General features: G+C 42.3%; 2 protein-coding genes across 2 annotated transcripts in view; both read left to right on the top strand.

Moving 5' to 3' along the window:
• LOC137432513 (thioredoxin) overlaps nucleotides 1-8027 on the top strand; it is a 62961-nt gene extending 54934 nt beyond the window's left edge. Inside the window, exon 4 of the mRNA XM_078781873.1 lies at nucleotides 7891-8027. Within this exon, the coding sequence (XP_078637999.1) occupies nucleotides 7891-7971 (81 nt within the window). The 3' untranslated portion in view covers nucleotides 7972-8027. The remainder of the gene's footprint in view (nucleotides 1-7890) is intronic.
• Nucleotides 1-14616, top strand: part of LOC137419324 (thioredoxin-like) — a 274666-nt gene extending 260050 nt beyond the window's left edge. Inside the window, exon 5 of the mRNA XM_078781864.1 lies at nucleotides 14370-14616. Coding sequence (XP_078637990.1) covers nucleotides 14370-14432 — 63 coding nt within the window. The 3' untranslated portion in view covers nucleotides 14433-14616. The remainder of the gene's footprint in view (nucleotides 1-14369) is intronic.
• Nucleotides 14617-16110: the final 1494 nt, after the last annotated feature.

The raw sequence follows: 16110 nt of genomic DNA, 5'->3' as shown, positions 1-16110 counted from the left end.
AGTAGATTTGCAAGTATACACATGGAAAAAAGTATCGCACCACCACGTATTTTCGACATAGTGGAAATGTATCAATGAATTTTTGCACCTTTTCGTTGCGGTGTAGGGTAATCTTGTGCAACATTTTGTCCAGATGTTGGAACGCAATGAAGAGAACAAAACTGCTTGTTGTAAGCACCGCCACAGTCAATATCGAGTGTAACCACCATTAGCTTGGATCACTGCCACAACACGTCTTCTCATTGATTGAACGAGACGTTGAATCTGGCGCTGTGGCAGTCTGTTCCATTCTTCATGCAAAGCCTGCTCAAGTTCATGCACGTTCTGTACAGGAGGTTCCCTCCGACGTACTCGGATACCCAGAAAATCCCATACATGCTCGATTGGGTTAAGATCTGGGCTTCTTGCTGGCCATGGTAGTGTGGTGACTGCTTCTTGCTGAAGGAAATCAATAACTGCACAGGCTCTATGGGGTCTGGCGTTGTCGTCCATGAAGATAGGCCTGGTTAGCAATGGGTGATCGTCAAAATGAGGAACAACAATTCTGTTCAAGATTTCTTCTCGATACCGTTCACCATTAAGATTGCCTCTAACTGTCACAAGCTCCAACTTAGTCATGGGACCGACATCCCCATATCATTATGGAGCCTCCACCAAACGGAACCTGCTCCATAATGTGTCTTTGAGCACGTGCTCTTCCATCAGTATGGAATAACAGAAAGCGACTTTCGTCAGACCAATGCACTTTCCTCCAGTTGGCTAAGTTCCATCGTCTCCGTGCTCGACACCACTCCAACCGAGCTTGCTTGTGCTGTCTTGTAAGCAGTGGATGTCTGATAGGTCTCCGAGCGTAATACCCAGCAGAATGCAGGTGATTCCGAAGAGTCTTCAGCGAGAATCGTCGATTAGGTAACCACGCTCTCTTAAGGGCATTGCTTGTTGCAAACGGACGAAGTCTAACCAGTCTGGAAAGAGCTCTATCCTCTCTTTGGGTGGTACAGCGAGGTCTTCCTGTACGAGGCCTGTCCTTCACATAATTTGTTTGTTGATACTTTCTTATCAAACGACTAATACTGGTATGGTGATGTCCCAATTGGTTAGCAATCTGTCTCATGGAATTGCCAGCAGTCCACATACCAATGGCCTGCCATCTTTCAGCTGTTGTTAGCTGCGGAGGTCCCATTTTGACGTGCTGTTTGAGATGAAGTTTCAACACAACTTTATCTTTCAATTTTACCGGTGGAATGACTTCTCCCTATACCTGTGTTTAGAGCATGCTGAAGCTAACAGTTGAATATATAGCCACAATGTTAGTTGAAGAGCGACTGACCCTCAGTGGAGCTGTAGAGAGATGCGAGTCTTGGACTCTTAGCCTATACTGAGTTTTGGTCTAGTTCACCTCAGTTCACATTTCTTTGTGTATTGTGCATGAGGTTTGAGCAAGCATTCAACAATTGCTTAGTAATCCTCATCGTCCTCATCCTCATCTTCATCTGTATCTGGTTGGTTGATATCATCATTGACATGGTAGAAGGACCTCTTCTACCATGTCAATGTAGGACATCCAGTACCCTGACAGCTGTCCATTGTTGTGACGAAGATGATCAAGGAATTCTGCCCATAGCTGCATCAACTCTGTAAACCGTGGACTCTGAAGTAGGCTGTCGAATACCTGTTCGTTTAAATCATCAGTCATCTTGTTGACCTCTTCTAAGACTGCCTCGATTGTAGGACTCTGCTGCTGTAGATGATCATCTATCCATTGTGTAAACTCTGCCCATACCAGTCGCATCAGAGCTTCATAGATACATTTGTGGGTTCTAACAGCACGATTGTATTGTTTTCCATCAAGGACTCCGTTGAGCGAACCCTCAGCTACTATCCCAGATTCGATGCACACCTCTTTCAATCCAGCATCACTGAATCTCTTTCCAATTATTCCAAGAAAGTTCATGATGGTATGGAATGTTCCCATTCTCAAGAGGATATTGCAGAAGCGATCTTTGTGTTTCCAGGCTATTTCAGCAGCTTTTGCATACAGCGCTTGATCCATGACAACTACAATTGTCTCTAGCGAAAGATTCTGCCTGATGTGCTCTGATCGTTTCAGGATATCGAATACTTTAGTCAACTCTGTTGCTGGTGCATTGATAGTTGGTAGATATCCAACCATATCTTCTGATATTGGCACCTCATCTCTGGTTTTGATATTGAACCCAGTCCAACTTGGGAGTGTCTGCTTGTCAGTAGTTGTTTGTCTTGCTACGACCCATAGTAGATTCTTGCTTCTGGCCTCTTGGGATGCTTTTCTGGCGTCTAAGACAAAGTTGTCATTATTCTGGAGAGGCTGGGGACCCACACGTGCACCAGCTACATATACTTCTAGCTCTTCGGACTCCATATTAAGGGTCCTCTTCTTGAGTTTCTTAGCTGGTGGAAGATTTGGTTTGGGAGGAGGAAGCGGTCCATAGATCTTGGATTGCACTGCTATTCCATTCACGCGATGTGATGTTCCCTTGCCTGTTAGTGTTTCTTCAAGTCTGTCTATGTTATCCCACGCCAACTGCGTATGGATATGAGGTTTGATGGATGTTGGAAGAGCAACTTGCTGGTTGAGTTCTGTTGCTAACTTTTCAACACACAGGGCTGTGTCATTCTCTTCTAGCTGGTCATAAGACACTCCATGTCCGAACTTGTTCAGTGTGCGTATGATCTCGATGTTGCCAGTGAGAGTTTTAACTGCGTACGAAAGCATCATATGTTTTGGTGGTTGGTGCTTTCCACGTGTCACAGCATATATCATGTCCTGACTAAATGACTGGACCAGGGTGGTTATCCTAGATGATTGAACCTTACTTGTCGGGTCTCCAGTTAGCAGCCCAATGAGAAACCGCTCCAGCTCATATGGAATAGGTGTTACATCCTCAGCATCTGATGGATGGTATGGCCAGGGTGTGGGTTTCATGTCGTCTTTGATTTTTGTACGAATTGTCGCTGATGTTTGATCTATGATCTTGTTGGAGTCTTTCACTTTGTTTTTCCATATTTTGAGTTCCCTTTGCAGACATTGATTTTGCAAGACAGCATCTTCCAATGATACATTGTCTGGTACCATCACCAACTTTCCCTTGTTATCTGGAAATATCTTCACCGAACTCCCCAGCTCATATTCAAGCGTTCTATGAACATGTTTCTTTGTGGACTGCGTTAGACAATCAATCCCATCAGACAGCATGTATTCTTCTAATTTAGCAGTGAGTGACATGACTAGTATGATGGTCTTGTTTGGGATTACGTCTGTTCTGATATAGGTGAGAAGTTTTGCATATGCTTCTTTCTCGATCCTCTGATACTGTGCAAAATCATCTGCGTCATCGGGTCCATCTGCACCTTCAACCTCAGGCTGTATACATTCTCTGTTGTAATTCCTGTAGCATGAGAAATGGTAACACGCTTCTGCTGCCACAATATCTCTACTGGTAAGCGCTATCATATCCTTGTCATTTTTCTTTATTGCACATTCTCTCAATCTTTCATCTGCTCTGAGTTGAACAACTTGTGAAAGTTTTTCACATGTATGAGACCCCTTCACATACTTGTCTCTGCGACAGAAGATGCACTCCGTATCATACACTCTTTTCTCTACTGATGATCTCCTACATGGCCTTTTGGGAGCGCTGCTACCTCCTGCTTCAGATTCAGTGTCTTCATTGGCTTTCCTCTTTAGCATGTTTAAATCTCGTTTCATGGTGAACAGGCTCCTACATTTTCGGTGGTAGAATATTTCTGGCACTTCATTGCCCTCAAGCCCCTCGGCAATATTGATGATATGTTCATGGTTCCTAACCTTAGCCGCTTCCAGTAATGTCAACCAAGATGTGTAGTTTTTGTGGGCTCACCAGATGATCATCGTCATCCGATCTTGTCATGTGTATAACGCATTCTTTGCTTTCTGTGGCGCTGTTCATTTTGGAAAATTAGTAGACCTCATCACTTGGTGTGTACTATTATTTCTATTCTAATCGTATAGCATCTACTTTCTATCTACTCCGTTGCTCATTGCTCCGACCACCGTTCCTACAGAAAAAAAAGCAAACAAAACAACAACAACGTTAAATTTTGTATGTAAAGTGGTGGCCATTTTGAAAATGGGTGATAACACACATTTAGCTACATCGTTGAATTTGCTATCACATATTTTCTTATTCTAGAGGTAAAAACCTTGTCAAAAATCATTATTAGCCTTACTCCCTCAATTTGGTACCGGTTGACCCCCCTAGCTGATAGCCTATCAGTTCTGTAAGTAAAACTTACCTCACGCATGTCGGGATTCCTCCAAATTTCTTCATTTAGTGTTATCAACAGCATTGGCGACTGTTTAAAAAGCTAATCATACATGTTTGTGGTTCATAATATTAATTACTATTCATTAATGTTCATTACCCCTGGTAGAGGCCATTGCTCCCACAAAAACGCCATGATAAGCTATTTACTAGTACCGACTGCAAAGCTGCAATGAGCCGGCAAAGCCAAAACCTTTTGCCACTATTTTACCCATCACCATGGCATCAGTAGGTTAGGTAGTTGGTAGTAGGTAGGTAGGTAGTTGGTAGTAGGTAGGTAGTTGGTAGTAGGTAGGTGTAGTAGGTACCGTACCTGGTAAGACTTGGTAAAAGAGAACAGCAGACTGTCCTCCCCAATACCTGCATACCTCTTGCCACTATTTTACCCATCACCATGGCATCAGTAGGTTAGGTAGTTGGTAGTAGGTAGGTAGTTAGTTGGTAGTAGGTAGGTGTAGTAGGTACCGTACATGGTAAGACTTGGTAAAAGAGAAGAGCAGACAGTCCTCCCCAATACCTGCATACCTCTTGCCACTATTTTACCCATCACCATGGCATCAGTAGGTTAGGTAGTTGGTAGTAGGTAGGTCAGTAGTTGGTAGGTGTAGTAGGTACCGTACCTGGTAAGACTTGGTAAAAGAGAAGAGCAGACAGTCCTCCCCGATGGCAATACCTGCATACAATACAATAAATGTCACAAGAAGCTTAAGGAAGTAACTATATGATGTGCTAGCTTAAGGCCTATTTTTAACTGGGCTTAACATACGTTTTCACAGTAAGTGTGTAGTCTTCTAACGTCAGTCGCTGTCAGGCGCCAGGGCTGGTTCTCTGACTCTCCGGGCACGGCAGCTTCCTCCACCAGAAGACGTTAGCTTGCAGTAATTAATTCGGTGAATTCCATCTCAACTTCGGATATTTCCGGCCGTGAAAAACTATCCGTATTTCTAAACTAAATATGTAAACCGCTTATACCATATTTCTGGCTGTGAAAAACTATCCCGTACGGCCGCGAGATTTCTAAAAAATAATTATTCGTCAATTTTAGAATATTTGACGCCGTTTTCACCGTCCGAAACGCGTAATAATAATTGGTTCTGGTGTTTGATGACGATTTTCGTTGAAGATAACGAGGTTGGTCTTAACGTATTTTAATTACTAATGAGAGGTTTTATTCGATTAGGAATCAAAGAACGACGGGTGAAATAAGCTCCTATTGAACTTTTTCACAATTGTTTTATGCAAACTTCCGCATCCGGTCGATGGCGCCCACCATTGAGTGATTTCATTTTAGAAATATTTTTGCAAATGCTCGACTCCCATTGGGTCCGGTGTTTGGTGACGCGTTTTGTTGAAGATAACCAGGCCCGTGCGGGCCGATGTTGGTCTTAAATTATTTTATTAATACATCGGAGGTGCATAAGATTGTGAATCAAACGACGACGGGTGAAAGAAACTCCTAATGAACGTTTAAAATTTGTTATGCATACTTCCGCCCACGCAAGATGGCTGCGCCCACGGCGCTTCGGATTCTCGAGCCAAGGCATAATCAGGTTTTCAACATAATACGTACTCGTTTATCGACAACACCGGCTTCGCCGGCTATAAACGTCGACTCGCCGAAAAAAACCCTTGGGAGGGGGGTCGGTGGGGGGGGGGGGGGGGGGAGTAGGATATTATTGGTATTAATATTGTTTTGTAATAACATTAATATTACGCTATTATCGTTTTGTTATTTGAAGCGGCCTTGTAAAAACGCCACGATAAAGCTAACTTAATACGGCTATACACCTCAACATGCAAACCATTGACGGCAATGGCAGGGGGAAGCCCGCTCGGAGGGAGAAAACCCCCTTGGGGAGGGGGGCAAATGAATGCGCTACAACCTTCATTATGTAACCCTTGGTCATCGTGTCAAGTTTGGTTGAGATTGGATAAGCAAGGACAGAATGTATTGGCGTCAAAAATTCATCAGACAGACGGACAGACACAAATGGCATATTTTAGTATGATCAAAGATGTCTTTTTCATTTTTACAATTGAGAATTTACCACATTTTCTGGTACCTTGTTGAAATCCCTGCCTGACTACACTAAACCTTGCATTTCCCACTGACATACTTATTGCTACCCTGTACCAATGAGGCAACCCAACCTACTGGCATGATAAGAGGTTCATTGACAATACACATACCACGTACAAGCCATGAGACAACATTCATGTAAAAGATTGCAAATGCTAAACTTTTAAAATTTCACTTTTTATCTGTTTGTTGTCAGTCCTCAATGCGGATGTGCTTTTTTTTAACCCGTGACATGTCGCAGGTCTTCAAGAGCTTTTTGTTGCTGTTGCTGTTGTTGTTGTTGTTGTTGTTGTTGTTGTTAGGGTTCTTGTTGGGGGTCAATTTTTGAAATGTGTACCCATTGGTCAGACACCTGCTGGACCACACCCCCATCTGTCGTTTGACTCCAGTACTCCACCCACCATATCACCGAGACAAAATTATATGGCCGACAGCTTGGTTTTTTGGTGGGCCTAACAAATTTGACCTATAGGCCTCTGCTGATTATACACTGTCTGGCTTTGTTGCGTGTTGGCTTCGTCTGGATCGTGTGTTAAGTTATTGGTTTCATCAAGCCCGTACGAGCCCCCCTAACAAAATAGACCTACGTTATTTTGAACGGCCCCATATGCTCTTTTCCCAATCGGCCCGTTAACGTATTTTTAAAGGCAATTCACCCTGTACCAATGTTAACATTAACATGTACCAATGTTACCAAATTCACCCTGTTAACGTAAGGCAATTCACTCTTTGCTTAATGGCAAAGTCCCATACATCGAATGGCCACGTACAGGTTTTTATGAACAAAAGTTTTATTACATGGAGTGGGAGGGCAGAAGAGAGACACACACGCGCACGCACATACACACACAACAAAACGGAGGTAACAGATTTAAAATGAATCCCCTGTTTGGAAAAATAGATTTTGGGAGGTCTTGTACGCCGCTTTATTTCTATCTCGTTCTCAAAGCCACAAGTTTGCAGTATTTAAGTTATTTACTACTGTTTGTGCATTTTGAAGTCGCCTCCCTCTGCTTAATTGTTCCAAAAATGTTTCTGGATTGGGCGGAGCACTTGTGCTGGACGTTGATTGGTACTTGATAATTGGTACAGGTATTTGTAATTTCCCGACTGTGAACACCCAAAATGTAAAAAAAAACAAATAGAAAACGATATTGGTCCAACTGCCGATCACGCTCAATATTTGTATGGGTAGTTAACCAATGCAGATTAGTGGAATTACTTTGAGATGTAATTGTGGAAAAAAAAAATATTCCATTGTTGCTTTTTATTTTTGAGAAGTACGGAATGTTTGGTGAGCTTTTTGCTCAAATTGCGATGATTTAACTTTTATACAAATAGTAACAACATAATTGCTCCTGGGGACAAGCATCACATGTATTTTAACCAATGGGGATTTTGCAATTCTCTTTTGAATGTATCGATGTAATCACTTATTGTTTTCATTTTCATTATTGTTTGTTGCAGGATGTCGCTCAACATTGTGAAATTACATCCATGCCAACATTTGTGTTCTACAAGAACCAGGCTAAGGTGAGACTATTTTAAGCCTCTTTTGATACCTTGTGATTTAATGTGTTGTTGGTCATGAATGTTAAATAATGATCTGTATTGTCCCAGTACAGAACATTAGTAGATCGTTTTCAACTTGTAACCAATGTATTATTATAATAGCATATCAATTGAATTCAACAAAATAATAAAATATGAGGGATTGTAGAAGCTCAAAATGGGATTTTCAAATTAAACATCCTGTGTTCATATTTTGTTTTACAAAATTGCATCATTGACCAACTAGAATGAAATTACCTTGATCCAGGTTACGTTAACTTCATATTATGAATACTGCATTATGTGTTTGCCTGATTTGGTCTTTAGTCAGATAGCTTAACTGAATTATGGGCACAGACCGGACAAAAGTGCCATTTTAATTCCTGGGTGTTATTGATTTCGATAGCATTAACTTTACAAAATCCCCAATTGGCTACTATGATTAAAATGATAAATTTTGAAAACTATATGCGTTTTTAGCATATTCTCTGGTATTTCAACAGCAAAGCATATTGGTAGCTTCTGTGTGTGTGTGTGTGTGTGTGTGTGTGTGTGTGTGTGTGTGTGTGTGTGTGTGTGTGTGTGTGTGTGTGTGTGTGTGTGTGTGTGTGTGTGTGTGTGTGTGTGTGTGTGTGTGTGTGTGTGTGTGTGTGTGTGTGTGTGTGTGTGTGTGTGTGTGTGTGTGTGTGTGTGTGTGTGTGTGTGTGTGTGTGTACACACGTGTTTGTCCCCGATAAATAATATTGCAATGTTAACTGTTAATTGATGAATGCCTTCTTTGAATTTTATGCAAATGTATGCATTTAATTGCATATTCAATGTAATTGTAATGATTTAATTGGCAACTTTTATTTTTTGGACTGGATATGTTTGTTCTATTCATATTGCAAGCTTTGCTTTTAGATTAGGTAATTTCAAATGTAAATTTATGCTAATTTAATGTAAATGTATAATATTTTGCTGATGTTTCAATATCACGTGATTATACGATACGAAAATGGGGATCATAGATCTATGATGGCAGCGTAAACCTGCACACGCACGATAATTTCCCTCTCCTATTGATATGAGCTGCTTTTTTGATGTGTAAAATTTGCATTGATACATCTTTTTTTTTTTACATCAACTTTTCAATGATATGTGTGTTTTAGTTGTTTGTGTTTAGTTTCGGAGAAGAGAGCAATGTTTTTAATTTCGTAGCTGTGAGGTGTTTTTATTACGTGTTTTATGGCTGTGAGGTGTTTTTAAATACTTGGTGGTGAGGTGTTTTGAATTACTTGGTGGTGAGGTGTTTTTATTACGTGCTTTATGGCTGTGAGGTGTTTTTAATTTCGTGGTGGTGAGGTGTTTTTATTACGTGCTTTATGGCTGTGAGGTGTTTTTAATTTCGTGGTGGTGAGGTGTTTTTATTACGTGTTTTATGGCTGTGAGGTGTTTTCAATTTCGTGGTGGTGAGGTCTTTTTATTATGTGTTTTATGGCTGTGAGGTGTTTTGAATTACTTGGTGGTGAGGTGTTTTGAATTACTTGGTGGTGAGGTGTTTTGAATTACTTGGTGGTGAGGTGTTTTTAATTACTTGGTGGTGAGGTGTTTTTATTATGTGTTTGATGGCTGTGAGGTGTTTTTAATTACTTGGTGGTGAGGTGTTTTTATTACATGTTTTATGGCTGTGAGGTGTTTTTAATTACTTGGTGGTGAGGTGTTTTTATTACGTGTTTTATGGCTGTGAGGTGTTTTTAATTACTTGGTGGTGAGGTGTTTTTATTATGTGTTTGATGGCTGTGAGGTGTTTTTAATTTCGTGGTGGTGAGGTGTTTTTATTACATGTTTTATGGCTGTGAGGTGTTTTTATTACGTGTTTTATGGCTGTGAGGTGTTTTAAATTACTTGGTGGTGAGGTGTTTTTATTATGTGTTTTATGGCTGTGAGGTGTTTTTAATTTCGTGGTGGTGAGGTGTTTTTATTACGTGTTTTATGGCTGTGAGGTGTTTTTAATTTCGTGGTGGTGAGGTGTTTTTATTATGTGTTTTATGGCTGTGAGGTGTTTTTAATTTCGTGGTGGTGAGGTGTTTTTATTACGTGTTTTATGGCTGTGAGGTGTTTTTAATTTCGTGGTGGTGAGGTGTTTTTATTATGTGTTTTATGGCTGTGAGGTGTTTTTAATTTCGTGGTGGTGAGGTGTTTTTATTACGTGTTTTATGGCTGTGAGGTGTTTTTAATTTCGTGGTGGTGAGGTGTTTTTATTACGTGTTTTATGGCTGTGAGGTGTTTTTAATTTCGTGGTGGTGAGGTGTTTTTAATTTCGTGGTGGTGAGATGTTTTTATTATGTGTTTTATGGCTGTGAGGTGTTTTTAATTTCGTGATGGTGAGGTGTTTTTAATTTCGTGGTGGTGAGGTGTTTTTATTACGTATTTTATGGCTGTGAGGTGTTTTCAATTTCGTGATGGTGAGGTGTTTTTAATTTCGTGGTGGTGAGGTGTTTTTATTACGTATTTTATGGCTGTGAGGTGTTTTTAATTTTGTGGTGGTGAGGTGTTTTTATTATGTGTTTTATGGCTGTGAGGTGTTTTCAATTTCGTGGTGGTGAGGTCTTTTTATTATGTGTTTTATGGCTGTGAGGTGTTTTGAATTACTTGGTGGTGAGGTGTTTTGAATTACTTGGTGGTGAGGTGTTTTGAATTACTTGGTGGTGAGGTGTTTTGAATTACGTGGTGGTGAGGTGTTTTGAATTACTTGGTGGTGAGGTGTTTTGAATTACTTGGTGGTGAGGTGTTTTGAATTACTTGGTGGTGAGGTGTTTTGAATTACTTGGTGGTGAGGTGTTTTGAATTACTTGGTGGTGAGGTGTTTTGAATTACTTGGTGGTGAGGTGTTTTAAATTACTTGGTGGTGAGGTGTTTTGAATTACTTGGTGGTGAGGTGTTTTGAATTACATCGTGGTGCGGTGTTTTGAATTACTTGGTGGTGAGGTGTTTTGAATTACGTGGTGGCGAGGTGTTATCGTCCCAAACTTCCATTCTGCACCTACCCCTTCTCTACGTATGTGCTGAGCAGTTCTTTCTTGAAAGAAAACATTCAATCTGAATCCTCAACCTAAATTGCTTATAAAAATGAAATATCACAAACACAACAAATACATTTGTGCAAAATAATTGTTTGTATTATGATTGGTGAAAATCATGACAACACAGCATCTCAGGTACAGTCATTATCCTCAGCTAAACTAAGCCCGTTCCTCAGTAACGACGCTTGGTGAGGCGAGCGCAGCGCGCCTCACCAAGCTAGTATATATATACAGACTTGGCATTTAATATGGAATATATTTTTTGAGGTGGTGAACTTAATTTTCAAGATGTCTTCGAACCAAAAGTTCATTGGAATAATGTTGAAATTATTCTAGATTTTGTTAATGTGACCTTTAAAAGAAAAAAAACCACATTTGACATTTCGAAACAAATAAATTGATCCTTGAAAGTGATGTAAACTGATATCGAACTCAATTCATGGACAGTACTGTGTTAAACTTCTGTACGTTTTCCAGAAGTATCTCTTTATTTTGCACATTAGCCAAAAAAAATTTTAACAAACACAAAAGTTAAATTACGACTGGCATTACGGATAGTAAAATTACAGTTCAGTACTTCGTGTAACCCCCGCGAGCATTCAGGAGAGCACTACACGTTGAGGCATGCTGTTCATGAGATTTGCCAAGGTTTGGACAGGAATCGCTTGCCATGCAGGGACAATAGCCTGCTGCAATTCACGCACAGAGGTCGGCTGCTGGGCCAAGTGGTCGATTTGACACATTAATTCTGCCCACAAGTTCTCTCTCAGATTCATATCTGTGGACATGGCAGGCCACTCCATATGCTCTACACCACGGTCAGCAAGAAAGTGTTGGATCATGCGAGCACGATGAGGCCGTGCATTGTCATCTTGGAAGACAAAGTTTCCTCGAAAGGCTGCACGAGCAAATGGAAGCAATGTTTCTTCCAGAATGGCCCTGTACTTGAACTGGTTCAGGTTTCCATTCAGAACAACCAGGTCAGTTTTGCCCCCTGCATGAAAAGCAGCCCAAACGGTCACCCCACCACCTCCAGCTTGGACTCTTGGCACTATACAATCTTTGTTGTCGGCTTCATGCACTTGTCTGCGCACTCGGACGCGGCCATCTTGACGATAGACCAGAAATCTAGACTCGTCACTGAAGATCACATGATTCCAGTGTCCTGGCTGCCCTTGACGGTGCTCTCTGGCCCACTGCAATCAGCGCTGGCGGTGTTGTCTGGTCAGGCATGGTTTTCTCAGGGGACGCCTGGCATGATAGCCTGCTTGAACCAGTCGTTGGTTGACTCGCCTTCTGGATACAGGCACATTTGTCAGTTGCTGCCACTCAGCCCTAAGCCGATTAGCTGACTTGGTACGGCCATTGCGGACTAACCGGTGCAGCTGGCGATCATCCCTCCTTGTTGTTCTGCGGGGACGTCCTGGCCTCGGTATTGGAGTAGGGACACCCCTCTGAGCATTTCGTTTCAGGATATTTGACACCTGACCTTGAGTGATGCTATACTGCCGAGCAATAGCACGCTGTTTCATGCCGTAATTTCGTAAAGCCACCACTCCACAACAAACAGCATTGTCGAGTTGACCGACCATCTCCAGAGGAATCGGCAATAACTTTTGGAGACGTGCAGCAGTTGTTTTCCACTAATACAGAACGCAACAACCCTTGTATACCTGACTGTGAAGCCAATCATCAAATGCACATGTCTGTACATTTTGCCATGCCACTTGTGATATAATCCTGTTGTTGACTTCTTGCTGCGACAGACAATCAGTGACATGGTTCTTTTAACAAATAAATCACCAAAGTGTAAAAGAAACTCACCAGATTGATATACTGAGTTAAGAAAGTAAACCCAAGTCAAGAAAAAAAAAATTATTCCATAATAAATGCCAAGTCTGTATATATATTGGCCTGTTCACTGTGTTTAACACCGAGACCCGTGAACGGATGGGCTGTAACGGGCTTTAACCCCGAGGCATTCCAAATTATGGTGATATAAGTTCACGCCGCAGCTGAGGAGAATCACGACGACCTTGAAGCTTTTAATAAAACCATAGTCATACTGGTTTATTCCCGAACAAACGACAAGCAGGGAAAATAAAATCAATTCTAACTATATCCAATAAGGTAAACCAGGGTGAAATAAATCCGATTAATTAAAACTAAGGAGCCTCACTCTCAGTCACAAGCACAGACGTGGTGAGGGACACAAAACCGGGTGACTTATCTCTGGTGTGGCAGCGGGAAGATGGACATGGGGCTGGTGTTGAGGAGATGGTCAGGACGATGGGCAAGGTGAGGTTGACAGCTGAATGAACCACCAGCATTGGGGGGGGGGAGGGGGTAGGATGAAGCCAGCTCAAGAGCCAAGGCAGGGTAGCCTCCTTCCTTAACGTTTTCCACTGCTCCATTCCCCTCACAACTCCTTCAGGAACGCTGTGAACACCACCGTTCTCTTCTCAGCCTCTGAGAGCTCCTCTGCACTCCTTTCCCGCTTGTCCTGGCTCCTCCCCCTTCTCCTCAGCCTCGCCAGACCCTACGAGCCCCCTCCGCACACTATTCCCACCTAATTATTCTCACAGAACTCACTGCTTTGCTCCTCCCTCATCTCCCTTGACAACGCTTGCCCCTCCTCCAGGCGTTGAGCTCCACCCCCGTCCAGGGGATGATTATAGCTCCGCCCCTTTCTCCTTTTGCTTAGCAGAATGCCACGTCTTTCTGCCTCGACTTTCTGGGCTTTTGTGAACATTGTTCAACAGAGATGTCACCCGGCACGCCCGGTGGAAGTTTACATAAGATTTAACACACGTTTCCTTAACTTTAATCACTCTCTATCTTATCACAAGCATGACCCTCATATGCACATTCAAACACAATCCTTAGGCTAACAACTTGCTACTTCCTTACATCGAGATTTGCTTCCTACTCGCATGTGGTCCATGCTATTCCTACACAGTTCTATCTCTTCTAACGTAGTCTCTATCCTCCCCCATTAACGTAACAATATATAAGCAAACAGACAAATAGACAGGGGTGAACACATAACCTCCATCCACCTTTGGTGGCAGAGGTAAATACACACACACACACACACTGGTACTGAGAAGTGGAAAAAAGAGTTCATTTTGTGGATTATTGTATCACATTCCATGAACCCTTTGATTGTCCCCTGTACTTTTGTAAAGGTGAATGGAAGAGAAAGCATCTTGTAGCTTGTGTAATGGAAATTCTTGTTTGTGCTGTTTGACTTCATTATAGCATTTTGTTCTTCTTCCTTTGGGATATGAAAGATCGAATTGTAAAACTTTTCTAAAATTTGCCCCAAAGGTGAAGCGATTTTCGGGTGCAAATGAGCAACTGTTGAAGCAACATGTTGAAAGTCTGAAGTGACCAATGGATCTGCTGCTTCTGAACATCTGTCGTGTTCATGCTCTGATTGCTCTGCCCATGATGGAATTTTGAAATTTAAGCTGCTTGCCAAACTTTTCTTTCTTTGCTCTGCTGTAATGATTTGTCATTTGTCTTGAATGTTTGGTGAAATTTAATGGATATAAATAAAATTCACATTTCTTGCTTTCCTGTTTTCTTTTTTGTGTACTGTTGGTGTGTTGATTATGACAATTTCTTTAATCCCTCGAAACAATTTTGTTTATTTTATGGACACCTCGGTATACAAACAAAATGTCCCTCAATGGAAGGAGTCCTTTCACCATGGAAGGGGATTCATTTACATTTTCAAAGCCTTCATGGGGCATTGATAAAAGATGCAGAAAAGCCTTTTACCAGGTTTAACAGTTACAGGACCATACATAGAGCACAGCTTGAAGGTAACCGGCAGAGAACCGTACATAGAGCACAGCTTGAAGGTAACCGACAGAGAACCGTACATAGAGCACAGCTTGAAGGTAACCGGCAGAGAACCGTACATAGAGCACAGCTTGAAGGTAACCGACAGAGAACCATACATAGAGCATAGCTTGAAGGTAACCGGCAGAGAACCGTACATAGAGCATAGCTTGAGGGTACCCGGCAGAGAACCATACATAGAGCATAGCTTGAAGGTAACCGGCAGAGAACCATACATAGAGCATAGCTTGAAGGTAACCGGCAGAGAACCATACATAGAGCATAGCTTGAAGGTAACCGGCAGAGAGACGCACATAGAGCATAGCTTGAGGGTAACCGACACAGGACCGTACATAGAGCACAGCTTGAGGGTACCCGGCAGAGAACCGTACATAGAGTACAGCTTGAAGGTAACCGGCAGAGAACCGTACATAGAGTACAGCTTGAAGGTAACCGGCAGAGAACCGTACATAGAGTACAGCTTGAAGGTAACCGGCAGAGAACCGTACATAGAGCACAGCTTGAAGGTAACCGGCAGAGAACCGTACATAGAGCATAGCTTGAGGGTAACCGGCAGAGAACCACACATAGAGCACAGCTTGAAGGTAACCGGCAGAGAACCGCACATAGAGCATAGCTTGAGGGTAACCGGCACAGGACCGTACATAGAGCATAGCTTGAGGGTAACTGGCACAGGACCGTACATAGAGCATAGCTTGAAGGTAACCGGCACAGGACCGTACATAGAGCATAGCTTGAGGGTAACCGGCACAGGACCATACATAGAGCATATCTTGAGGGTAACCGGCAGAGAACCATACATAGAGCATAGCTTGGGGGTAACTGGCACAGGACCATACAAAGAGCATATCTTGAGGGTAACCGGCACAGGACTGTGCATAAAGCATAGCTTGAGGGTAACCACACAGGACCATACATAGAGCACAGCTTGAAGGTAACCGGTAGAGAACCGCACATAGAGCACAGCTTGAAGGTAACCGGCAGAGAACCGCACATAGAGCATAGCTTGAGGGTAACCGGCACAGGACCGTACATAGAGCATAGCTTGAAGGTAACCGGCAGAGAACCGCACATAGAGCACAGCTTGAAGGTAACCGGCAGAGAGACGCACATAGAGCATAGCTTGAGGGTAACCGACACAGGACCGTACATAGAGCACAGCTTGAAGGTAACTGGCAGAGAACCGCACATCGAGCACAGC

This window comes from Myxine glutinosa, chromosome 1, assembly GCF_964187855.1.
Source record: "Myxine glutinosa chromosome 1, kmMyxGlut1.1, whole genome shotgun sequence".
Classification (NCBI taxonomy): Eukaryota; Metazoa; Chordata; class Myxini; order Myxiniformes; family Myxinidae; genus Myxine; species Myxine glutinosa.
This window is presented reverse-complemented; position numbering and strand designations above follow the sequence as displayed.